Source organism: Lontra canadensis, unplaced genomic scaffold, assembly GCF_010015895.1.
Source record: "Lontra canadensis isolate GAN:19392208 unplaced genomic scaffold, GSC_riverotter_1.0 scaffold31, whole genome shotgun sequence".
Lineage (NCBI taxonomy): Eukaryota > Metazoa > Chordata > Mammalia > Carnivora > Mustelidae > Lontra > Lontra canadensis.
This window is the reverse complement of record NW_022631025.1, coordinates 2,403,154-2,429,256: the sequence shown is the minus strand read 5'-3', so window position 1 is coordinate 2,429,256 and position 26,103 is coordinate 2,403,154. Positions and strand designations below refer to the sequence as shown.

Below are 26,103 nucleotides of genomic sequence, written 5' to 3'. Positions count from 1 at the left end.
GACTGTATATTCAAGAAAGCTCAATCAAAACAAAAAAGTTAACCATGACAAAACAGTAAAGGTGTGGCACACACAAATCCTTGGAAAGCAAGATAACAGGGAAGGGAGGACTCAGGCCCAAAGCAGGAAATCCAGCAACAGACACTTCCTATCCCTGTGAAAATTAATAAAAGGAAACCTTGTCTAGAATGGAGTTCAGAGGCTGGCAGGAGGAGCACTCACACCCAGCACTGGTTGTCAACCAGACCTAACTGGAAGAGAGGGACCTCCTGGAGGCTGCTACTTAATATCCCAGCAGGAGGAGGAAGGTTTCTTCCCTCCCAGCAAAAGCACAACCAATGAGAGGAAGTTACAGCTCAGCCAATGAGAGGCCACTATACCTCTAGCACCCAGTTCACTCCAATGGTCTTTTAGTTTGCAAAAGCCCCTCCCTACACCCCCTTTCCTCTCTAAAAGAACCTTTCTCTTTTTTAACTGTTGGACTTTCCTATGGTTTTGCCCCAGCTAATTTGTCCTGAACTGAATTCTCTATTCCCACATAAACCCATTTTTGCTAGTAAAATAACTGGCAGGTTTTTTTTTTCCCCAAGGCTAACAACACTAAAGGCTATAATTCATAATGAAAAAATAAAACACCCCAATCACCTTCACAAAGCAGACACAAAAAGAAACAAAGTGAAACACAATAATATTTAAATATTTATGAATTAAGCATATTATTATACAAAAATAAACAATAATGCTCTCAGTCTAAGGCCAAGGAGACGGGGAAAAGTAAATAAATATAAGACCTAACAATATAATTGAAGCACCTGGCTGGCTCGGTCAGTTGAGAGCTGGAATCTTGGTATTGGCTCAAGTCATGATCTTGGGGTTGTGAGATCGAGCCCCATGTCAGGCTCCATGCTCAGTGTGGAGTCTGCCTGAGATTCTTTCCCCCTCCCTCCCTCTCTCTCTGCTCCTCCCCCTGCTTGTGCTCTAACAATATTAATAATGACTCTATCTGGCTCTTTGTAGCCCAATAATGTAGACTACACCTTTCTTGCAAGCACATACAAATGTTCACAAAAACTGAATATACAGTCAGAGAGAAACCTCAGTAAATTCTGTATCATAAAGTAATACAACATTCTCTGATCACAATGAAACAAAACTGGAAATCAATAGAAATATTAAAACAGACATGGACTAGCTAATATAATCACGAAAAAAGTGGGAGAAAGCACATATACACAAAAAGAAATGACAAGGCAATAGAGAAGATGTGGTATTTATATACAATGGATGGTTACTTGGCCATCGAAAAGAATGAAATCTTGCCATTTGCAATGGCAGGGATGGAACTAGAGAGTATTACGCTAAGCAAAGGAAGTCAGCCAGAGAAAGACAAATACCGTATGATTTCACCTGTATGTGGAATTTAAGAAACAGAACAGAAGAACACAGGGGAAGGGAAAGAAAAATAAAGTAAGATAAAAACAGAGAGGGAGACAAACCGTAAGAGACTCTTAACTCTAGGAAACAAACTGTGGGTTGCTGGAGGGGAGGTGGGTGGGGGGTGGGGTAACTGGGGGATGGGCCTGAAGGAGGACACTTAACGTAATGAGCACTGGGTGTTCTATGCAACCAATGAATCACTAAATTCTACCTCTGAAATGAATACATTATATATGTTAATTGAATTTAAATAAAAAAGTCTTAAAAAATGACAGCAGAAACAAATGTTCAGAGAAAATTTAAAGAAAAAAACCTCAAGAATATTTTAGACAACTGTATGCATAAAAAATTGAAAGCCTAGATACAGTGGGTAGTTTCCTAGAAAAACACAATATATTAAAATTGATTCTAGCAGACAAAGAAAAGCTTGAGCTGACCAATTTCCACAGAAAACACTGAGAAAAACATTTTCAAAACTCACCCCCACAAAAAAAGCACCCAGCACCTAATTACATCAAAAATAAATTCTACCAAACTGGAAAACCAGATAATCCCAAATTGTTCCAGGGCATTAAAAAAGCAGAAAAATGTGCACATTCCTTGAATGAAGTACAGCATTTATATGTAAACCGGATAAAGGAAGATCAAAAAAACTACAGACCAATCTCCCATTGACAGAGCCAAATCCTGGTAAAACATCAGCATTTAGAATGCATCAGCACATTAAAAAGAAATGTATAGATAATTTGTATTTTAAAAATCCAATAAATCACCATAACAAACCAAAGGACAAAAATTCTGTAATTATATCTGCATACTGAAAAGGCCTTTCACAAAATTCTACATCTTAGCATGATTTTCGAAAATACTCAAATGGCCATTGATGGCTCTTGCATGAACATCATTCCTGACGCCAGCATCCCAGCCCCGCAGTGAAGCTGCCAAGTCATCCCACCGAGACAGCTATGAGAAGAAATGGCCACCAATGCCACCACTAATTAATTAATATTGTGCTGAAGTACTGGCTGAGAAGCCAGAGAAAAAGCAACTGGATGTCTAAGGCTTGAAAAACTAAATATCTCTACCTATAGATGAAGAGTTTACCTAAGAAAATTGAGAGAATCAATTATCAAATATAGGCAGATAGAATTCAGTAAGATGACAGAGTATAAAACACAACACAGCTTTCATTAAACACCCACCACCCAGTTAGAAAACAAGGGAACAGAAAATACTTTCCCATATCAATGCAATAGCAACAAATGATAAAATGCTTTGGGATATGGTTAACAAGAAATGTGCAAAATTTATCTGAGGAAAAATGTAAGTCACTTCTGAAGGACATAAAAAAGCAAACCTGAACCAATGGAAATACATCATTTATTGCTGGCCAGACTGACTCGCATCATAAAGATGTCCATTTTCGCCATGTTAGTATTTCTCTATGCACTCAACGTCAATGAAAATACCATTTTCGGGGTGCCTGGGTGGCTCAGTGGGCTAAAGCCTCTGCCTTTGGCTCAGGTCATGATCTCAGGGTCCTGGGATCAAGCCCCACATGGGGCTCTCTGCTCAGCGGGGAGTCTGCTTCCTCCTCTCTCTCTGCCTGCCTCTCTGTCTACTCGTGATGTGTCTGTCAAATAAATAAATAAAAATCTTTTAAAAATAAAGAAAATACCATTTTCTTTCCAGGAGACAAAATTTTATTCCAAAGTTCATATGGAAAAATAAACAGGAAAGTAGCTAAGGAAACTTGAAAAAATAAGAGTAAGGGAAGCCAGACTTACTAGATACAACAACCATAAACCGGTTCTAGAACATCTCCATCATCTCCAAAATTCCTGTGTCCCTTAACAGTCCCCTCCATCCCTAAGGACCCCTGGGCTGCTGACAGGGCAGACTGGTTCTGTCGGGACCGGAATCTCCCCGCAACAGACTCCTACGATACAAACAGACTCTGCTGTGGCTGCTCTTGCTCGGCACGTTTCCGAGGTTCATGCACCCCGGTGTGCCGATGCACACAGCCTTGTTCCTCTTCCTCGCTGAGGAGCGGCCGCTGCGAGCGCGCCCCATTTCTATAAACCCACCTGTGACAGGCACTCGGGTTGTATCCCATTTGGCTATTACCAAAGCTCCTACAAGCATCTGTGTACCCGTCTTTTTGTGTGAAGATTTTCATATCTCATTAGTAAACAGCTAAAAGAGGAACTGCTAGATAACAGGTAAGCGTTGTAACTGCCAAACAATTCTCTGAAGTATCGTGTCACATCTTTGTAAACACGTGTTTAATTTCAGCTCTTCGGATCAATCTGGTGCCCTATCGCACCGCGCTTCTAAACCGCATTTCACGGAGGGCCGCTGGTGTGCGGCTTCTCTGTGTGCTAACGGCTGCCTGTTCGTGTTCTTCTGTGAAGCGTTCCAATCTTCCCCCTAATTCAAAGGTTGGGCTCGCCTACTGAGTGATAATATATATCCTGGACAAAGTCCTGAAGCGAGGTTCCATTATTAACAAATATTTTCTTCCAGCCCAAGGCTTGCTTTTTCTTTTGCTAAACAGTGCTTTCAAAGTGCAAAATTTCTGGGGGTGCCTGGGTGGCTCAGTGGGTTAAAGCCTCTGCCTTTAACCCTCAGGTCATGATCTCAGGGTCCTGGTCATGATCTCAGGTCATCTCAGGGTCCTGGGATGGAGCCCCGCATCGGGCTCTCTGCTCAGCAGGAAGCCTACACTTCCCCTCTCTCTCTCCCTGCCTCTCTGCCTACTTGTGATCTCTGTCAAACGAATAAATAAAATCTTAAAAAAAAAAAAAAAGTGCAAAATTTCTGAATTTGATGACATCCAACAAATCTATTTCTTACTTGTACAGTTCATGTTTTTTGTGTCCTAAGAAATCTTTACCTACAAAAATTTTCTACCAAAAAAAAACCAACAAAAAACAACACCTATTAAAATTAGTAAGTGGGTGGCTCAGTGGGTTAAAGCCTCTGCCTTTGGCTCAGGTCATGATCCCAGGGTCCTGGGATGGAGCCCTACATCAGGCTCTCTGCTCTGCGGGGAACCTGCTTCCTCCTCTCTCTCTGCCTGCCTCTCTGCCTACTTGTGATCTCTGTCAAATAAATAATTTTTTAATTATTTTTAAATAATTAAATTAAATAATTAAATAATTTTTTAAAAAATATTTTTAAAAATAAATAACTAAATAAAATTAGTGAATTCAGCAAGGCTGCTAGACAGAAGGTAAATATACAAAATTCAAAATGTATTCTTACATATATTTATACAGAAGTAACTTCCATGTGTGCTATGTACAGTAGATATAGCAACTTCCTTATAAATACAGAACTACACATTTATATATTATTTACATATTCCTATATACGCTACAGACTAGCAATGAAAAATCAGAAATTAAATTTTAAAACAATGACATTTAAAATAATATAATATACAATGAATAATTTTAACAAAATCTATGCAAGCCCTGTTCACTTCAAACTATAAAACTCTGTTGAGAGACCAAAGTGAGGGCCCATCTAAATGGTGACATATATGCCATGTTTGTGGCTTAGGAGACTAAACAGATGTCAGTTGTCCCCAATCAATCTATAGATTCAAGGTCATCAAAACCCCAGCAGACAGTTTTAAAGACACTGACAGGCGCGTAGTGAGGAGCACTGGGTGTCACAGGCAGCTAACGAACTGCTGGACACCGCATCAGAAACCAGTGACGTACTGTATGTGGGCTCACTGACATAATAAAAAAAATTTTTTTTTTTAAACTGGGGCGGGGCGCCTGGATGGCTCAGTGGTTAAATCCTCTGCCTTCAGCTCGGGTCGTGATCTCGGGGTCCTGGGATCGAGTCCCACGTCGGGCTCTCTGCTTGGCAGGGAGCCTGCCTCCTCCTCCTCTCTCTCTGCCTGCCTAGCTGCCTGCTTGTGATCTGTCAAATGAATTTAAAAAAAAAAAAATCTTAAAAAAAAAAAAAACCTGACAAGCTGACTTGAAAATTTTTACAGAAATCATCTATTTTTGAAATAAGAAAATGCTAGAAGTCTTGACTTACAAGTCTACAGCTAACGAGAGCCTATGTCTGTCCTTACTGCAGACCTGGACCCACATGATGCTGGTATTCTGACAAAGGTGCTGATGTAGTTCAGTGAAGAAAGGATGGCCTTTCCTACAAATTCTGGGAACCCATTTGTAAATAAAAATGAACCTTGATCCTGACCTTGCACACACGTGTAATTTAACTTTAAATCATCTACATGTACAGTCTCTACATAATCCATGCGTCAGAGAAGTCATGGGGAGCCGAGGAGCCAGGTTTTCAACCGGGCCCAGCGGACCTGCTGGCAGCTTGGGCCCTTGTGGCCGCAGGCGAAACTGAGGCTTCCCTGGTGGCAGGTGCTGGTGCGTTCCCAGTTCCCAGGCCCACACAACACGGCAGTCAGTGGGGGGGGTTCACGTGAGTGCCCCCCAGGCCTCCAGTCTCTGACCCGTGTGAGAAACCCACTGCCTGAGAAAACCCGCTGCCTTCAACGTTTTCAGTGGGTCCACCCAGATCACTTCCCTTCAGCTGAGTAACAAACTTCTCACAATGCCTGTAGATTTGACCATTTCTTGAAATTCCACAAATTTTGTCCTGTATGTGTTTAGGCCAATTTTAGCCTTGCTCTATCTTCCTGGGAGGCTAATCTAATTATTATTACAAAGCTCCTTCTAATATCCAGTGAGGAGTTTTATCCTGAAGTCTTGTACTCTAATGCCAACAGCTTATCGGCCTCCTTTTCCTTAGCCTCTGCAGTGCGTCCTTTTCCCTCCTTTTCATTCCAAACTTTCCTAAGCGGTTCTGAGTTTTTCTCTTTTGTTTTTTAAGATTTTATTTGTAAGTAATCTCTACACCCAATGTGGGGCTCGAACCTACAACCCTGAGATTAAGAGCTGCACACTCTACCCGCTGAGCCAGCCTGTGGTCTGCCCACACTACCTGAGCCAGCCAGGGGCCCTGAGTATTCTGTCTCAGGGTCTTACACTAACTTCTTACTGCTGCAGTAACAAATCGGGTGGCTTGAAAAACCAGACATTTATTCTCTCACAATTTTAGAGGCTAGAACCAAAATCGGGTGCCAGCAGGGCCCTCTCAATCTGAAGGCTCTAGAGCTGTTCTTGACTTGTCTGCCCCCGTGTGCACACAGCCTTCTCTGCGTATCTGTGTTCTCTCCCCTCCTTACGAGGGCACTACTCATTGGACAGAGGACCCAGCCTAAACCCAGGATGATTTTACCTGAGATCCTTAACTGGATACCATTTCCAAGTAAGGTCACGTTCTGAGGCTCTGGGTAGACGTGAAGGGGATATCGGATTCCATACCCCACTGGTGCCCGGACAGAGTCCGCCATCTCCAAGCCGAGCCCAATCTTGGTAGGGGCTGATCTTGCTCCTATTCCCCTACAGGGCAACCCCAAGAAGACGAGGGCTTCTGGCCAAAGCCTGCCATCTCGGGTCACCTAACACCCCATTAGCATCTGGGCCCTTGTGCTGAGAGAAGCCCTGAGCCCCCGACTTCCCAGGTAGGCATGAGGCCTCAGGATGGGAAGGAGCGCCTCAAAGCCTCTGCCCCACCCCTGAAGCCTCCCTGCTGAGAGCAAACTGCATCTCCAGAGTCCTGGCAGGTTTGGGCCATGCTGGGCTTTCCCTCTGCAGGAGGAAGGAGCTTCCTGTTGTCCTCAGACCCTTGCCACGTGCAAGGACCCTGGAAAAGTGCACCCTCCAAGTGAATGAGAAAGGGAGTCCCCACCACACATGACAGAGCCCACTGCCGTGCCCCCTCCGCCAACTGGAATATCACTGAGAAAAGGTGGACCCCACGGTCAGCACAGACAGCCGCAGCTCAGGCAGTCACCTTGGCCCTGGCAGCCCCGCTAAGGACCCACCGCGGACGCACGCACATGCTCTCTGCATTGCCAGTACTGCCACCACGTGGCCAGAAACAAAGCTGCTCATCCCCAATTCGCCCTCCTGGTGACGACCCCAGAAGTCTTGCCTCCCGGACACCCCAAGACATCAGCAGCAATCATACATGTCTCTGCACATGTCAGACACCCCCAAAGCCTCTGGAGACCCAGACATACCTACAGTGACCAGGCACTCACTTTGCTTCTCGAGTACACAACACTGAGCTCCCAAACGAGCCACGCGGGAGAACCTCCCCTCGGGTGCCAGCCTTAGCACGCACCCCCAGAGCACCACGCGAACGGCTGGCTTCTGCAAGTCCGGGTTCAAGGATATAAAACGTGCACATTTCAGCCATCAGCCCCAAGACAGAATTACAGAAAAGTCACCAGAAGGGAAACTGACTGGAGTCGGTCTTTGATGTTTGGTGACAGGTGGCTTTTCGTCCTGCCCATCCCACCCTCTGTTCCACATATGGGCAAGCGGGTAAAAGCCACCCATGGAGAACTCAAACCACAGACGCCGGGCCCATGCAGGAGCCCTGCCTGCACCCCACCCGACCACAGAAGAGCAGGCTGGTCGCTCCCCCTTGCGGCGTCAGGCCACTCAGACCTGCCTCCCGGGAACCTCCGTCCCCGAAAGCCTGGTTCTGTGACAGACGGCCTCTGCAGACCCCCTGGGAGATCACGGAGCTTCATCACTGTTGATAATTGAGCCAAAATGGGGTCACCGTTGATCCCACCCCTCTGCTCTTAGGACTTCGAGGCCCGATGGTCCTTCGCTTCTCCTCTGGGCGGCAGGGAGGCCCCTGCACGCAGCCTTGCCTGGCAGACGTCGCTGCCCACTGGTACACGAAGGCTTCCAGGCAATTCGAGGATCCTGGGTCGTTCAGCTCCTCCTAACCTGCTCCTCGCGCAAACGCTAGCGCAGTGTTCCTTCGCCGCCCAAAGTGGAGAAGCCAGAGGACGCGGTTCCCGCAGTCGCGCAGCCGGTACGCTGGGGCCTGCTCGGGCCGGTGCCGCTCGTCCCCTCCTGCTCCGGGTCGCACGCGCGCTCTCGCCGGGGCTGTGGCGGCTTCTCTGGCCATCTGAGATGCCTCCGCTCCCCTCCACTCCTGGGGGCCTGGCACAGGCTTCCTGTGAGCAGTTCTTTCTTTTTTTTTTTTTTTTAAAGATTTTATTTATTTATTTGACAGACAGAGATCACAAGTAGGCAGAGAGGCAGGCAGAGAGAGAGAGGGAAGCAGGCTCCCCACTGAGCAGAGAGCCCGATGCGGGACTCGATCCCAGGACCCTGAGATCACGACCCGAGCCGAAGGCAGCGCGGCTTAACCCACTGAGCCATCCAGGCGCCCCTGAGCAGTTATTTCTTTCAAGATCCTATTCCGTGATGCCCGAGCTCCACAGCCGCCCGCAGGGGTCGGACCCGCAGGGAGTCCACGTGCTCCGGGGGCTCCCGGATGGGCTTCCTCGCTCCTCCGGGAACTTCGGAGCCCTGTGACGGCGCCGCCGGCAGACTTCGTTTTTCTCCCACTTGGGGCTTCTTGATTCCACGGATCAACGTCCGCAGTCTGTCTGCGAGAACTACCTGCCACCACCCCGTCGGATGCTGCCTGTGACCCATTCGCTCCCTCAGCTGCTCCTGACACCACACACTAGAACTTTCCATGGATCCTTCATGGTCTTGCTACTCAAGTGTCATGCGCAAACCGGCAGCACCGCTACTCCCAAGACGCTTTTAAAACATCAGACTCCAGGGGGCGCCTGGGTGGCTCAGTCGGTTTAGGGTCTGACTGGGTTTCAGCTCAGGTCATGATCTCAGAGTCCTTGGATCGAGCCCCGCATCGGGCTCTCTGCTCAGTGGGGAGCCTACTTTCCCCCCTCTCTCTGCCTGTTGTTCTGCCTACTTGTGATCTCTATGAAATAAATAAACAAAATCTTCAAAAAATAAAAATAAACAAAGAACATCCCCAGTGGTTCATATTTCATTAAAGCCTGAGAAGGACTGGTCTACATCTCCTACCCTTTTTCCATTTACCTCACTCAGTATCCGCATTTCATTCCAAGTAACCTCTTAACTTTTTCACTGATGCAGAAAACAACATACAGAAAAGCGCACGAAACCAAACACAACGCTCGATGCATCACTACAAAGCAAATATTCTCACTGCCACCCAAGTTAAGAAATGGGACCGTTGCCTGAGGCCCACAAGCTCCCATCTGCCCCCGATCCCGGGGTGATTCCACACTGTCCGTCCTTCTGTGAAACCCAGCCACTGAGTACAAACACCTCCGTACTCAGTGTTTCTATTCTGGAATCTCTACTTGGTTCCTCTCTGAATCTGTGATGTCCGTTTTCAGGGCTTTGAGCTCTGCTGAAATCCACCTCCCCAAACACAGCAAGCACAGGGTGCTGGCGGGTGAGGACCCCAGCATCTGTGGCTCACCCGCCGCTCGAGCTCCTATGCTCTCATCTCTCACGTAACTGGTTAGCGCCAAGTGGGTGCTGAAAACCGCATTTCAAAACAGAAATAACAGGCGGCCTCGGGGACGTCATCCCTCCCCAGGAAGAAGTCTCGCTTACTCCTCCCAGGCAGCCAGGGTGCCGGGCCACAGCCTGGGGGAGCACGGCCCCGCCTGCAGGAACCCGATGCTCCACCCTCACAGCCCCTTGCTCCCCGGGTCCCTGGGCCGTCAGAGGGCTCCGGCCTCTCAGCTGCCGTGGGGTAACCGTCTCCGGGGCCAGGCCACCCCACTGCCGCCGGCTCTGCTCTGACTGCCACCGGATCTCCTGAACCCCGGTCTAGACGCTCGTTCTGGCTCCTCTGACATCGCCCGGCGATGTCCGCATCCCGCCCTGACCGGCTGTCCCGGCAGACAAGTAACCGGGAGCCCCGCGGCCCACCACTCCCATAGGGAACCACGGCAGGCTCTTCGTCTACACAACAGACTCTCAGGTGGGTCTGGGGATCCCAGTTACACTTACTCTGAAATCTTCTTCGACAGCTGCCAAACGGTTTATGTGAAATCTCGTTCATCAAATGTTACTTATTTTGTGCTAAGCTTAGTTCTTCCAGTCAGTTCTGCACGCATATGAAGCTGCTCCCGGACATCTGCTCCTCTTGAGTCCCAGGATGGGACGCCAGCCTGCCTGGCCTTCCCAGGGCCTCCTTCCCCAGAGGTGGGGACACCGCCTCCAGCTCAGAGCCACTGCCCGCTTTCCTTGTTTCTCCCGGCCAAACCCTCCCAATGCCCAGGAGTCACTTCTAAATGGACATTCTGGTAACACAGGCTTCTGGCGCCCTGGGGAAGTGCTCACGTTCGTCAAACATGCCTCAGTTTCTCCTGAGTTGGGCCTTAGCTGGGACTTGAAACAAGGGAAGGAAGTTAAGAACGCAGACGAGAGAAGGACTGCAGGGAGGAGAGAGCCTGCCAGCGAGGTCAGGGGACAGGAGAACAGGAGCATGCAGAGCCCACAGGCAGCCCATGGCTGGGTCTCGGCGACGGCTCATGAGAGGCAGAGACAGGGCTGGGGAGACAGGCTGCTGCGGGCGGCTGAGCTGGACAAGAGGACGGGGGACCAAGCAGGAGAACGATGGCCTGTTCTGCCACATCAGGCGCCCAGCTCCAGGAGCCACCCACCACAGCGGTCACAGGCCCAGACTGTCCATGACCCTGGGAGACAGCTAGGACCTGCGGAGGCTCCCAAGAGCCAGAGACTCACCAGCAGGAAGGGGCCCTCTGGACGGTCACAGGCCTGCAAGGCCGACGAGTGCGCAAGCAGGGAGAAGGAGGCCCACTCCCTGCCGTTCTCCGCCTTCCACACCTTGATCAGGCCCAGCTTGTCCACGGTGACAACAAGCTGCAGCCGAGGGAAGGTCACCAAATTCACCAGAGCGGCAGGCTGCACAGGGCTTGACCAGATCTCTGCGCCCTGGGCAACGACAGCAGGGAAAAAATAATGTATACGGGGGCCATTCATTTCACAAACGCAGGAACCTTGCCTGGGGCACCCGGGGACGCATAGGCGGAGAGAGCACAGTCCCCACGCTCACAGGAGCCACAGCGCGGGGCAGAGCCCGACACAGACATGGTGCTTCAGGGCACAGCAGTGGCTGAACTGGGGGTGTATGGAAATCCCCAAGTGCCGAGTGGCACCACCAGGATGGGGGATGGGGGCCAGCCACACGACTGCATCCAGAGGACTTGCACGCGGACCGTCTCCCTCGGGCCTCGGCAGTCCCGCTCTACAGATTAGCTGACTCTGGCTCGCGGGTGAGAACGGGTCACACAGCATGTCTGTGTCATCAGCGTAAAATACTCCTCTTCCTGTGAGCTGCCCTGGCCAAGGCCCCGGATGGGTGATTCTATGGTCTTTCCCAGGACTGTAAGAACTGGAATGGGCGGGAAAGAGCCGGTGCCCCGGGCCCAGGGCACCTGAAGGCAGGACACCAGGGATTCATCTGCGACGTTCTGTTCCTGGTCTCCCACAGCTGCCCCCTGGGCTTCCATTCCCATTCTGGGTCATTATGATGCTTTCTCTATCACATGTTCATTTTACCATGATCTTTATCTCTTTTCTCCAACTACAATACTCGGGATTCCTCTGAGTTCCTTTCTCAGCTGATTTCTGTTGCTCGAGCAGTCACATGACACAGGGGACAGCAAGGAGCCTCAGGGAGCACAGCACGTTCACCAGCGTTAGTGAAAGAGGCATGAGACTCCCTCCCGGTGTTGGGGTGGAGGCGGGGGTCAGGGGTCAGAGCGCAGAAACACACCGACCAGCGACTGCCGGGCAACGCGCCTGCCGCAGGGTCCAAAGGGGCTGCCGGCCGCACCAGGACTCTGACGCCAGAAACAGACTAACTGGCACCCTAGAATTCTCCAGGGACAGCGGATGAGCAGCGGCACAGAAAGCCAGACCAGACACCAACATAACCAGTCAAAAGCATGGTCTTGCAGACTATGCTACGTGGAAACTAAGATCATTTTTGAAAAGGAGGATTTACTGGGGCGCCTGAGTGGTGCAGCCGGTTGGGTCTGCCCCTGGTTTCAGTTCCAGTGGGATCTCATGGGCCGTGGGATCGAGCCCCACGACAGACCCCATGCTCAACGGGGAGTCTGCCTGAGACCCCCTCGCTCTGCTCCTCCCGCTCGTGTGCGCTCTCTAAAATGAATACGTAAATCTTTAAAAAGAAAGAAATACTAACCGTAGGAAAAGCCGCATGTCAGTTTGCCTCACAGCTCGGTGTGAAAAGCACTTACACGACTATACACCTGCTGACCCTACAGATACTCGTTTGGGGACAGGAAGATGGCTCTGTGGAGACGTGGGAGGAAGAACGGGGCTTGTTCTCTACAGGTTTGCTCGTGAGGAGTACGAGGGTTGTGCGACCAGGCGGGACATACGCAGACGGTGTGGGTTCTCAAAGAGGCTCGTGCAGGCCAGACAGATGACACCGCAGCAGAGCTCAGCCAAACCCAGCCCACTGCTCGTGCTCGTATCTTCGTTAACAAAGAAAAAGACCACTGCGCGCCCCATACGTCAGCGGGCGTCGCCAGCTCTGCCAGAACACGGCCACTCTCCCGTTCGCGGTCTGCTCCTGTGTCGTGCCTGCAGAATGGGGGCTGCAGCGGGACCACAGGGCCCGGGACCGACGTCTGCCGAGCCCATACCCAGCGCTCTCCCCGTTCAGGTGGAGACCTGAGCACCCGGGCAACGCCAGGGCCTCCCGCCCGCCAGGCCTTCTTCTGCCAAGCCCTCCCCGACCCCGGGTGACCAGGTGTCCGCCGCCCAGCAGGTGCTTCAGAGAGGCCCCAGGAAGGCAGGCAGCCTCCTGCCCCGGCAACCACAGCGCCTTCCCGTGAAGTGACCTCAAACACTGCCTCGGAGAAGGAAAACCAAGCACGAGAAGAGAAAACTATCAGCACTTCTCAGTGAGAACTGGGCCATGGAGTAGAGAGAAATGACGCAAACAGGACATGATTTTGCATCCTTTAAACAAAAGCAAGCACGGGGCTAAGAGCAGGCTCCTGGGAACGGAAGAATTTTCTGCAAAGCAGGCAGCCAACACACACTCTCTGTCTCCCAGACTCTGAAGTGACCTGTGAGCGGAGCAGGGACCCCCAAGGCTGGCTCGGGGGTGCAAGGACGCAGCCCCGGCAGCCGGCTTCCCTCGCAACCAACAAGGCAGGCCCAGGTCTCCGTCGGCGTGCTGAGAGCCAGCGTGCCCAAAGGGACCGGGGAAATCTGGGGCACCCCCCCCCGCCGCTGTCTGGGCACGAACTGGGCACTAGCAGCAGACCTGGCTGACGGTGACACGAGCAGGCCTCCCACTGCACGCAGCAAGGACCCCGCGGTGCCTGGCCGGTCCAGCGCTTTCAAAAACAGGAGGTAAAATCTGTAGCTTTCTGGGGAAAAGTCCTGTACAGGAGATTGGGTTCTATGCGTGCAGAAGCCTTGGATTACAGGGAACCACATGGTTCAAGACTCGGAAACACTTCCCGGCATCTCATATGGATCGTCTGTAAAATCGGGATGATAACGCACGCTCTGCTCCGCTGCTCAGAGAATCCGTGAGAAAACGGACTGCAAAGCTTTTTCACTACAGTGACAACCGAGTGTGACATGCCAGTCTCAGCACTTAATGATACACAGGGGTAACTACAAGGGGCAACTGCTGGGGCAAAACGGCCACGCCTGGACACTGGCTCCACCGTGGATACGGCGGGAACGGGTACAGGGGCAGCCACCTCGCCCCTGCCGCTCGTGCCCTCCTCCCCGAGGCAGGCCACACAGAGTCAAGGGCAGGCCAGGGTCCCTCTGCGATCGGACGAGAGTTCCAAGCGCAGCCAACGCTTATCTGTACCACGGGGATCCCGCCGCCTAGAAGCAGCCCACGGGGGTGACCGGCTAGTGAAGGGGAAGGCCTCACCAAGATCCTGTGAGCTGCGCCCTGCCCCCCGCCCAGCTCACCTCCTGCACATCCCAGGCACGCACAGTGCTGTCCGAGGACACGGTGCACACCACCGACTTCTCCTGCCCATCAAACCGGCACCCGCTGTTTGAGACGTAGGCCAGCTCGTCTATGCCTCCTAGAGAGAACAGAGACTCGCCCTGAACGCACACACGTATGTCTGGGATGCGGACACGCAGACTGGGGAAGGACAGGCGGGACGCTCCGTCCTCCCTCTCTCTCTCACACAGAGCGCTCCTTCGGGGACAGCAGTGGCCACAGGCCTTACACCCAGGACCGCCCCTCTCACCGCCACATGGCCACAACTCCCTACTCTCCCGCTCTCTGTTTCTCTCTACTCTGAAACAAACGTAACGATCCCTTCCTCACGGGGTGACTTCGAGCACCAAGTGACTAAGCCAAATCCAGAACCCAGCAGGGCAAGCGCTCATCAAGCAGCGCCTTCCCTCTGTGGCTGAACACCACATCCCAGGGCGCGCGACCCAGAAGGTGAGCAGCAGGGAAGCTCACGGCCATACCTTTGTGCCCAGCAATGGCTTTGCAGATGAAGTCCCTCTCCGGCCGCCCACATTCCACTCGGAAGTCCAGCTCGGCCCGGCAGAGATAGTACTGTTTCCACGTCTGCGTGCCCAGGGTCACCTGCGAGGCTTTGCATGAGGACCAGCGCCTCAGACACAGCTGCCTGGAAAACAGACCCACGATCCCGGGCAAGACAGGCCAGGTGTTAGAGGAAGGTACGACGATGCCCGCAGGAGCAGCTCTGATTCCCGGCTTCACCACCTAGTGGCTCGTACAATGCACGCTGCCCACGGGGGCCTCAGCTTCCTCCACTGCGGAACGGGGACGGCGATGAGAGGACACCGAGCACGTGCTCACCACGGCCCTGCGGCAGTGCCTCTCGGGTATTCGGTCGGTTTTCTCAATACCTCCATGAAGCAGGTCCTCGGACAACCCCTTGTACGTAACCGGGGCTTTAACCGATCCAAGGCCAAGGGCATGCAGCTTTGGTCATGGAACTGTAACTCAAGAGAGGGCGCCTGGGGGTGCTCAGTGGGTTAAGCCCCTGCCTTCGTTTTTTTTAAATATTTTATTTATTTGTCAGAGAGAGTGAGCACAGGCAGAGTAGCAGGCAGAGGCAGAGGGAGAAGCAGGCTCCTTGCTGAACAGGGAGCCCGATGTGGGACTCGATCCCAGGATGCTGGGATCATGACCTGAGCTAAAGGCAGCCGCTTAACCAACTAAGCCTCCAGGCATCCCTAAGCCCTTGCCTTTGACTCAGGTCGTGATCTCAGGGTCCTGGGATCGAGCCCCACATCAGGCTCTCTGCTCAGCGGGGAGCCTGCTTCTCCCTCTACCTCTGCCTGGCACTCACTCTTCCTGCTTGTGCTCACTCTCTCTCGCTGACAAGTAAATAAAATCTTTAAAAAAAAGTATTTCGGCGTGCCTGGGTGGCTCAGTGGGTTAAAGCCTCTGCCTTCGGCTCAGGTCATGATCCCAGGGTCCTGGGATCGAGTCCCGCATCGGGCTCTCTGCTCAGCGGGAGCCTGTTTCCTCCTCTCTCTCTTGCCTGCCTCTCTGCCTACTTGTGATCTCTGTCAAAAAAATAAATAAAATCTTTAAAAATAAATAAATAAATAAAAGTATTTCTTGAAGTCTCCAACTCTTACTGCTGAACTGTCCATTTCTCCCCTTAGCTCCAGCAGCCCTTCATGCATGCTGCTGCTCTGATCAGGTATGTGTGCACCTGTAATTTGCAGATCTTCTTCGGGGAAGGACCGACCATTAAAACAGCCTTCTTTGTCTCTACAATGCTTCTGGTCTTACAGTCTGTCTGATATCAGCATGGCTATTCCAACTTGCCTTTGGTTACTGTCTGCATGTACGTCTGTTTCCATTCTTTAACTTTCAACATATCTTTGAACCTAAAAGGTCTCTTGTAGACAGCGTAAAGTCGGAAACTGTTTATCCCCTGTGACAACCTCTACCTTTTTACTGGAGTGGACACTTCATACGTTTCACATAATTTGTGGCAAGGCGTGATTTACATGTCATCTTGCTACTTATTTCTAAGTTTTATGCATTTTCCCCTCTAGTCTTCTGTTTCCACCTTCCTTTGTGTTGAATATTTTCTAATGCACTATTTTATTCCCTTGTCATTTCTTCTACCGTATTTTTTGAGTTCTTAAGGTTGTCTTGGAGAGTAATCTAGTTTTGTTTTATGCATTTTCCCCTCTAGTCTTCTGTTTCCACCTTCTTTTGAGTATTTTCTAATGCACTATTTTATTTCCCTTGTCATTTCTTCTACCTTATTTTTTGAGTTCTTAAAGTTGTCTTGGAGGGTAATCTAGTTTTGCTTACCATCAACTTAATTTCAACAGTACTCAAAAACCCTACTCCCATGTAGCACCATCTCTTGCCCCCTCCAACTGCGCTGCTACGTCTACAAATTACATTTTATACATGATATATGCCTCAACAGAGATCCCCACAATTATTGTTTTATACGGCTATAATTTAAATCACAAAGAAAAACAGACTTAAAAATAAGCACATTTATACTGCCTCTTACAGACACCTACAGACTTACCTCACTAGAGTCTTTTTTCTAATGTGGAGTCAACTTACTGCCTAATGTCCTTTCCTTTCAACCTGAAAGACTCCCTTCAAGATTTCTTGTAGGGCAAGTGTATAGCAACAAACCCTCTCAGCTTTCGCTAATCTTAAACGGTCTTCATTTTCTCCTTTATTTTTCCAGACATTCAACTTTAAGTAACGGTCTTTTCTTTCAACACGTTCAGTGTCATCCCACTACCTTCTGGGTCCCGTGTTTTGTCATGAGACACCAATGGTTAAATCTCACGGGTCGCACATGAGTTGCTTCGCTCTTGCTGCTTTCAAGATTCTCTATCTTCAGCTTTCGAGTTTGATTACAGTGTGTCTTTTTAAATATTTTATTTTTTTAAAGTAATCTCTACCCCCAACGTGGGGCTTCACTGAACTCATGATTCTCAGATCAAGAGCTGCGAGCTCTACCCGCCGAGCCAGCCGGGTTCCCTACAACGTGTCCTGACGCGGACGGACTCTGGGAGGCAGCCGTGCTGCCTGCCGCACTAAGGCGACACTGGTGACGTGGAACTCCTTGAGTTTATCCCACTTGCGGTTCACTGAGCTTCTGCCCGTGTAAATTAACATCCTTAATCAAATCTGGGAAGTTTCCAGACCTTACTTCTTCAGATATTTTATTCCTTCTCCTTTTTCCCTCTCATTCAGGGCCTCCTGTTACGCAACGATGGCGTGTCTCATGGTGGCCCACAGGTCTCGCAGTCCCGCTAGTTTTTCTTCCTTCTTCACATTCATGCTATTCTTCACACCGGATAATATCCATCGACTGATCTTTATTTTTTTGGTTTTTTTTAAAGATTTTTTAAAATTTACTTGACAGAGAGATCACAAGCAGGCAGAGAGGCAGAGAGAGAGATGGGGAAGCAGGCTCCCTGCTGAGCAGAGAGCCCGATGCGGGGCTCGATCCCAGGACCCTGAGATCATGACCTGAGCCGAAGGCAGAGGCTTTAACCCGCTGAGCCACCAGGCATCCCTTGACCGATCTTTAAATTCACTGATTCCATCTTCTGTGGTTAAACCCCAAGTGTGTAGAGTATCATTGTCTGCCTTACAATTTCTACGTAGTTATTTTCAGAATTACTCTTTACAGATAGTCTCTATTGGATGAGACTCTGTCCTACTTCCCTTTAGTTCTTTGCACATGGTCGCTTCTAGTTGTTTGAACATAATGGAAATAGCTGATTTAAATTCTTTCTCAAAGTTTCTGTTGTTTGCTTTATTTCCTACGTATAAGCTATACCTTTCTTATTTCTTTGCATGACTCATAACTTCTGTTGAAAACTGAACATTTTAAGTAATGTCAAATTCTAGAAATCTGACCCCCCCCCCAGGTCTGCTGTTTCAGCTATGTGCGGTTATTGTTTATTTAGTAACATTTATGAACAAATCCTGAAAAGCCTGCGTTTTTTGTCACACATGGCCACTGAAGTCTCTGCTTAAATTAGAGCTCACCAGCAACTGGCCACGGATTTCCAAAATGCCTGCAACTACGAAGTCTGCTGCTCATCCCCAAAGGGCCCCTGTGCGTGCTGGGGTGTGCATTCAGCACTCAGTACAGCAGCCGAGAGCTGTACCCAAGCCTTCACCTCCTACTTGCGTAGAACCTCCGGGTCAGCCAAACAAGTGAGTTTAGAGCCTTCCTAGGTCTCCCTGAAACTGTGCACACCCCCGTTGCATGTGGCTGGGCTTTTCGATTCCCAGGCAAGTGTCGAGCTTTTCAAAGCCCAAGCCCCAAAAGACATCACATTCTCGGCTTCTTCTTTTAAGCTTTTTGGTTAGCCTATTTGCTCAACTGCTGTCCATCATCTCTGACAGTCACAAAGTTAATCAGGTGTCAGTTACTGTTTTGACAAAGGTCCCGAAGGAGAGGCTTTCACACTGAGTGAACTCCAAGTCAGACCAAATAAAAACAGTAGGCCCCTGGGGTCTTCCAAGAAATACCAGCAGGTCAAATAACGACAATTCTCTGGTAATGAGAATCCAGTCCCATTCTTTCCCCTCCAGTGACTGCCAAGCTCCTGGTTTCACGGGGATCGTGAGCCGATGACATTCAAGACTAACGCAGAACTGGAGACATTTATGGGAACAGGGCAAGAAAACTTGCTGTTCTAAGATTCAAATATTTTTTCTTGAATGAACACTTCCTTGACTACTACAAGTCTCTTGTTAATTTCCAGAGTTCCGAAAAAGTCGACTTTGACAATTTGTGTCTTTACTCACTGCTTTGAGAGAGGAGAAAATTTTCAAATCCACCATGTTCCAGAGCCTGCATTCTGTGCTTCCATGCAACTGCTGGCCATTCTAGGATAGCAGCTTTGTCACCAGGCTTTTGAGAACAAGAACATTAGCTCACAACTCTAGAGAACTGTGGACTCTGCGTCGAGTCTGTGGGCACCACAGTGAGGGAGACGTGGCTCTTACCACAGGGCACTCTCGGCCAGTGGTTAGGAGAAGCAAAATGGAAGTTCACGGGAGAAACGTGACATTTCAGAAGGCGCAACCTGTGACACGGGACCTGAGCACAGAGAGTGGACTTCTGGTGAGAAGACGGCCAGGAGGTTGCTCAGGCAGAGGCCTCCGGCGCTGCACAGGGCAGCTCGGCCCCCTCCTGTGCGTCCTGGAACGCCGGGCCTGTACGTAGCGTACAAGGGCTCCCGGGGGGCTCAGGTCATGACCTCCGAGTCCTGGGATCAAGCCCCGAGTCGGCTCCCTGCTCTACAGGGGGTCTGCTGCTTCTTCTGTCCCTCCCCCTACGTGTTCTCTCAACCTCTCTCTCAAATAATAAATAGAATTTTTTTTTTTAATTCAACTTAAAAAAAAAAAAGTAGCATGCTGGCAGCCTATGCGCCCAACGGACCCTGATTATTCTGCTCAGCTGGCACAGGACCAGCCCACGCGGAGTGGCTGCCACACCAAGAAGTCGTAAGTTTTCACATGAAATTCAGGAAAAGGCAAGTGGTCTGGCTATGCTGAACCCGAATTCCCACCTTCCAGAATCTGTCCAGAGCTGCATAAACCTGTACCCTTCAGCTAAAGACGAGCTCTCGGCTTCGCCACCTCTTCTACCTTCTGGATGTTCAGACCGAGTGTCAGTGAGCTCCCATCACTGCTCCTTATACTGTTGCTTTTGAGTTGAAATAAGAAGGGAAATTTCTTGTACCCTATCTTAATCTAAAATGTGTGAAAATGAAAGCTAGACCAAGAAGATAATATGGCTTCAGAAAAAGTCAAGTCATGTTGCTTTGTGGAAGTAAAGTCTATTTTACGTATTTAAGGCCATTACACACCATTACACAAATCTTAAATAGGACCCATGACCAATACTTAGAAGAAATGAAAAGAACAAATGATTTGAAAAAACAAAGGCAGACTGGGGCGCCTGCGTGGCTCAGTCAAGCAGCTAACTCTTCATCTCAGCTCAGGTCTTGATCTCACGCTCATGAGTTCAAGCCCCATGCTGTGGCGCCTACTTTAAAAACAAACAGGGGCACCTGGGGGGCTCAGCGGGTTAACTGGCTGCCTTCGGCTCAGGTCAGGATCCCGGGATCCTGGGACTGAGTCCTGCATTGTGCTCCCTCCTCAGCGGGAGCCCGCTTCTGCCTCTGCCTGCCCCCTCCCTGCTTGAGTGCTCACTATCTGTCTCTCTGACAAATGAATAAAATCTTTAAAACTAACAAACAAAACAGAAAAACAAACAAAAAAAAAACAAACAAACGGGACGCCTGGGTGGCTCAGTCCGTTCAGCAGCTGCCTTCGGCTCAGGTCATGATCCCAGGGTCCTGGGATCGAGCCCCGCATCAGGCTCCTTTTGCTCAGCAAAGGAGTCTGCTTCTCCTTCTCTCCCTGCCTGCAGTTCCCCCTGCTTGTACTTTTTCTCTGAGTCAAATAAATAAATAAAATCTTTAAAACAAACGAAGGAAGACCATCAAAAAGGTTAAAGTATGAATAACGAATAAAGTATGTGATATGTCCCTGAATTTCGATGTTATCAAGTGAAAAAATACTGTGATACCAAAACTTTTCACAGATAGCAATTAGTAACGATCTGTTGTACACAACAGAAATTATGTACCTTAAACAAAAACCAGTATTTGCAACTTTACTTCTAACCAAAAGTTAATGTTCAGCATGTTGAAGGTAGAATTTAAAAGGTCATGAGACATTAAAAAAAGGAACTAGCAGCATTCTCAATTAAAATTACAGAGTACGTATTAAAAACATATGACCAGGGCGCCTGGGTGGCTCAGTGGGTTAAGCCTCTGCCTTCAGCTCAGGTCATGATCTCAGGGTCCTGGGATCGAGCCCCACATCAGGCTCTCTGCTCCTCGTGGAGCCTGCTTCCCCCTCTCTCTCTGCCTGCCTCTCTGCCTACTCGTGATCTCTGTCAAATAAATCAATAAAACCTTTAAAAAAAAAAAGACCACTTAACTACATTCATTTGCTGTGTTCCTAAGAATTTCTAATGCGCCTGGAGAAACTCTGGGGCCTGGTACCCATGAGAGACACAGCATCAGAAATGATACATGCATGTGACCACAGAGGTCGGTGCTCCAGAAATGCTGCTGTCCCCACTCCAGAAACATAAACCCACTGTTTTTACAAGAACACAGTTCAAGGCTACAATGCTGAGGAGTGACTGAATGCTGAAACGGTCTAGCAGCAAATAGTATGAAATAGTAACGAATGGAAACCCACCGGTGACCGGGTCGCAGAAGCCAAACCATCTACCGGAGGAATCAGAGGCACAAGGCAACACATGACATATGTGAGGAGGTCAGTGATAAGCCACAGAAGGTATGTTCCGAACTGCTGAAAGAAAGCCACTCCTGTCAGTCCAACAGAAACTCCTCTCCTTGCTGAGCATCGAAGATGAGCACGAAGGCTGGGGTTGGTCTGGCGTCCCACCTACTTCCACGTGTGAGTACCGCTCTGCCGGGCTTCCGCAGATACTCGCACCAACCCGCCAGTCACTCCACTTATTTCCTATGACACAAAGTCACTGAGAATCGTATCTGGCAAAGACAGAATTCTGTCCACCCCCACAGAAAAACCCATCTCCAGAACTGGATGTTCTATCTAGAGCACACTCCCCCAAACTGTAAATACAGAAAGCCAGTAAAAGTTCTCTTCAAAACTAACTAAAGGGATCAGTGTAATTTTTCTAGCTAGTATCATTAGCAATAACGAGTGAATGAAAACCAACAGATACTACAGGACACTGAACACTAAATACAGCAAGTCTGGTCTTCCAGAATTCTCAAATATCTCAATGCACAGCCATCCTGGAAACAAAACCCATCAAGCAAAGATTCCCTCCACGTTTGTCAGTCCCTTCACGTGTGAACAGCTGTGGCAGCTAAAACCTAACACAGCTCCCAGCTGACAGTCACGGCTATCGTCTCTCATCCAGCAAGAGACAGACTATCTGACACTCCTTTCTTGGAACAAAAGAAGTCAGGTTCCAAAGGGAAAATGGATAAGAAAGAAAAACATAATAAATTAATGATTAAAATATTTTTTATTTTCAAATTTAATTTTTTAAGAACATTTTGAGAGAAACAGCGAGCACACACACAAGAGAGCGCATGAGCGGAAGGAAAGGCAGAGGGAGCAGCAGATTTCCCATGGAGCAGGGAGCCCAAACCCCTTGTGGGACTCCGGGATCGTGGTGTGAGCCGAAGACAGACATTTAACTGACTGAGCCACCAAGGCGCCCTGATTTTATTTTTTTAATTTTAGTATCGTATGTGCTTATACAGCTCTGCGTTGTTGCTGTCACACACGAGTTCAAATTAAAGCAGTTTGTGGACAGTCTTGTCAGCCAGCCGTGCGCATTTGCTGTATCTTTCTGCCCGAGTTTCGTACTCCTGCCGTATATCGCTCTCTCATTCAATTAATAAAACTCTTGTACTTCAATACACTATTTAAAAAAGGAGTATTACAGCCTAACGGGAGGGGGAGGGAAAGAGTTTCCTGCCGATAGGTGCTGCGGATTGTCCTTTCTCGTGAACTCATCAAAGCCAGAAACAGTGCTCACAACCCTTACCCAGCGCCCCCTCACGTTTGTGGGACACTCTCCTGCCAACATCTGGCTTTTCCTTCACTCACCTCCACAGCTCGTTGGTCCTTGAAACTTCATTCCAGACCTAGAACAGGAAAGCACAGAAGAGAACGTCAGTCAACGGCAGTCGGCAGCGAGCCGGGCCGACACTGCGCGACGGGCGAAGCGCTGCATCAGACTCAGTGCCCGCGGGCACAGGGACTCGCCCTGCGGAGACAGACAGACTTGGAGAGTCCAATAAAAACAACCAGATGAGTGAAAAAGGAGAGACTGGCCAACTCAACGGAGCCAAGGGGCTCCGAAGCCACTACTGATCAAGCCCCCGATGGGAATGAAGCACTCCAGGGAGAGGTACGACTACTCCAGCAGAGATTCCGATGTAAGAAAAAAAGGAGGAGTATTCTGCCGTAATTGGAGCACGGGGTTCTGGGGAAAGGAGCTAGAGATCTATCAGACCCAAATCGCAAAGTCCTACTTGCAAAAACTGTGAGAAGCTACTCGGGAACTGGCTGGAGGAACGCAGGGTGACGCTGATTTAGGACCAGGGGCTTCCGTCAAAATGGCTGCTGCACTGGCCTAGAGGATGTCCCAGAGATGTCAAAATGGTGGAACCGAAGAGCCCCCTGGGCGAGTGGGGGTGGGACACACTGTCAGCCCTGCTCCAGAAACTGCCCCCTGCAGAAGCATCTGGGAGAGGCTCACTGTCAGGCCTGGGAGGGGACCAGAGTGCCATGCCAGCCCTCCCTCAGGCCCATAGCTGCGTCCTGGGACAGCTTGGGCAGGAACCGCTCTGGAGTTGTCTGTGGTCCGGCTCCACTGAAGACTCCATCCCAGAAACTGGCTTTCTGATCCATGGCAGAGGGAACCACCTTCCTCTGAGGCCAAGTCCCCACCTCCACAGCCCTTGGTCATCTGCTAGATCAAAGTTCCGCGGTATTCTTGGCAGAAACGTAAAATTTATATTTTGCAAAAATCAAGCCAAGTCAGGCAAGAAGATTTTCACGTTTTTCTTTTCTTTAGCTCCCGGTTCAAAACCCAACTGATACCTTATTTCCCAAACACAGAAATATAATGTGTAATATGACCGGAAAAATACTTCCCACCGCTGAGGACACCTCTGTTAGATCCTGGCCTTCATGATGACACCGTGAGGCAAAGATTACTGACCTCATCTTACCTAAGGAGTACACTCTGTCCCAGAGAAGCTGGTGCTAGCCAACGGTTTAAGTCCTCCTCCTTCCAAACTCTGCACCTAAGCTATCCCTAGACTGCTGCTGGGAAAACAGCCAGGGATCCAATTCCAGCCCTGAATGGAGACTACCTGCATGACACTCAGTTTCCTTACTGGTAACAAAGGGATGAAAATCCAGCATAACTGCAATTCTCTGCTATTCCCAAATAAACAAATTTTTGCTGGTAAAATAACTGGCAGTTTCATTTCCAAGGTTAACAAACTCATTTACTCAGCACGTATTCACACAGGGTACACTAAATGCCGAGAAACTCACTGGGTGCTAGAGACAAGACGCAAAACACAGAAATCCTGCTCGCAGTCATGAATCGGGTAATGGAAAAGCGGGCGTTATAAACACGCTCTACACTCAGTTGTGTGGGTTCTGGGAAGAGCTCCGCGCAGGTGCACAGGGGCGCGGCCGCGCAGGTGGATGCACGTAACAGGCTTGGGCAAGCACAGCCAAGCTCCAGGTGTGCAAGCGTCCTGAGCGCAGAGGACGTGCCACTCACAGGAAAACCTTGGCTTCCCAGGCAGGCCCCAGGCGGGAAATTCCAGAATATTCCAGAAGAGTTGGGAGGAGCAAGGAAAACGGTGCCCAAGCCCATCTTAGCGCTGAAACCTAACAGTAGGGCGCCCGCTGCAGGCGAACCGAGCAGAGTTCTGGGCGCTGCCAAGGGCCGGCGGCTTGCAGAGCTGCTCCCCCAAAAGCCGCGCAGGTTACACCCCGGGGGCCGCGAGCGCCCTCTGCGGACCATGGCATCAGGGCCGCCGACACCGCCTCCTAAATGGGGAACCAAGCCCCGAGCACGGCCAGCCGCGAACACTCAGGCACCATAAAGCCAGCCCTGCCTCCGCCCCGGACAGAGCGCGCTACCTTGTCCACCTGCGCGGCACAGAGCAGGTCCCGGGCCTCCAGGAAGGAGAAAACGTGCAACAGTTCGTGGAACCCAAGCCGCGGCTCCATCTCGCCCCGCCGACCCGGCCCCTCGCACCCTCCACACCTTCCACACGCTTCGGCGCCTCCGGGCCAAACCGCACCCCACCTCACCACGCTTGCGCAGAGCTGGCCCGACCCCGCCCATCCCGCCGCTCTTCCGCCTCGCTCGGCCCAGTCTCGTCCATCCCACCGCGCTTCCGCCCCGCAGGCCAAGCCCCGCCCACCCCACCGCGCCACCGCCCCACTCAGCCAAACCCCGCCTATCCCGCCGCGCTTTCGCCACGAAGGCCAAATCCCGCCCATCCCACGGCAAGTCCAGCCCACAGGCCATACCCTCTCAGTCCGCGACACTTCCGGCCAAATCCAAACCCACCGCGCTTCCACTACTCTCGGCAAAACCCCACCCGTCCACGGTGCTTCCGTTCCAGTCTTGCCCCACCCATCCCGCCGCACTTCCGCCCCGCAGACTCCGCCCCCGTAGTGCTCCAGCTCTTCGGGGTCAATCCTGTTGCAGCCAGACAGCGATCCACCTCGTGCAGTACCCATCTCGCCCCGCTGCTCCCACTTGCCTCTGCCCGCCCCCTCGACCCTCGCCCTAACCTTCACCCCTGCACTAACGCTCACGACAGGGCCCGTGAAGCGAAGACCTCCTCAGCCCTGGCCGTTGCCCTCACCCTTGCCAGTAAATGCCCTGTCCTGCATTGCGTCTCCACTTTTACTCTCTCAACCCGGCCTTTGACAAGGTCCTCTCCTTCACCACGGTCGGGCCGCCCCTACTCCTGACACTCACCCTTACCTTGACCACGACCTCCCCTTCAACCTCGCCCTGCTTCTAACCCTCAACTCTGCTATCATCTGCCATCTCCCCTACCTTCACCTGATCCT

The 26,103-nt window shown here is 50.4% G+C and overlaps 1 protein-coding gene across 1 annotated transcript in view; it reads right to left on the bottom strand.

Moving 5' to 3' along the window:
• Positions 1-25,281, bottom strand: part of LOC116872925 (F-box/WD repeat-containing protein 12-like) — a 33,768-nt gene extending 8,487 nt beyond the window's left edge. Inside the window, exons 1-5 of the mRNA XM_032866425.1 lie at positions 25,156-25,281; positions 23,095-23,132; positions 14,883-15,046; positions 14,364-14,482; positions 11,112-11,321 (exon numbers count right to left, since the gene is read on the bottom strand). Of these exons, the coding sequence (XP_032722316.1) occupies positions 11,112-11,321; positions 14,364-14,482; positions 14,883-15,046; positions 23,095-23,132; positions 25,156-25,245 (621 nt within the window). The 5' untranslated portion in view covers positions 25,246-25,281. The remainder of the gene's footprint in view (positions 1-11,111; positions 11,322-14,363; positions 14,483-14,882; positions 15,047-23,094; positions 23,133-25,155) is intronic.
• Between the last annotated feature and the right edge of the window lie 822 nt (positions 25,282-26,103).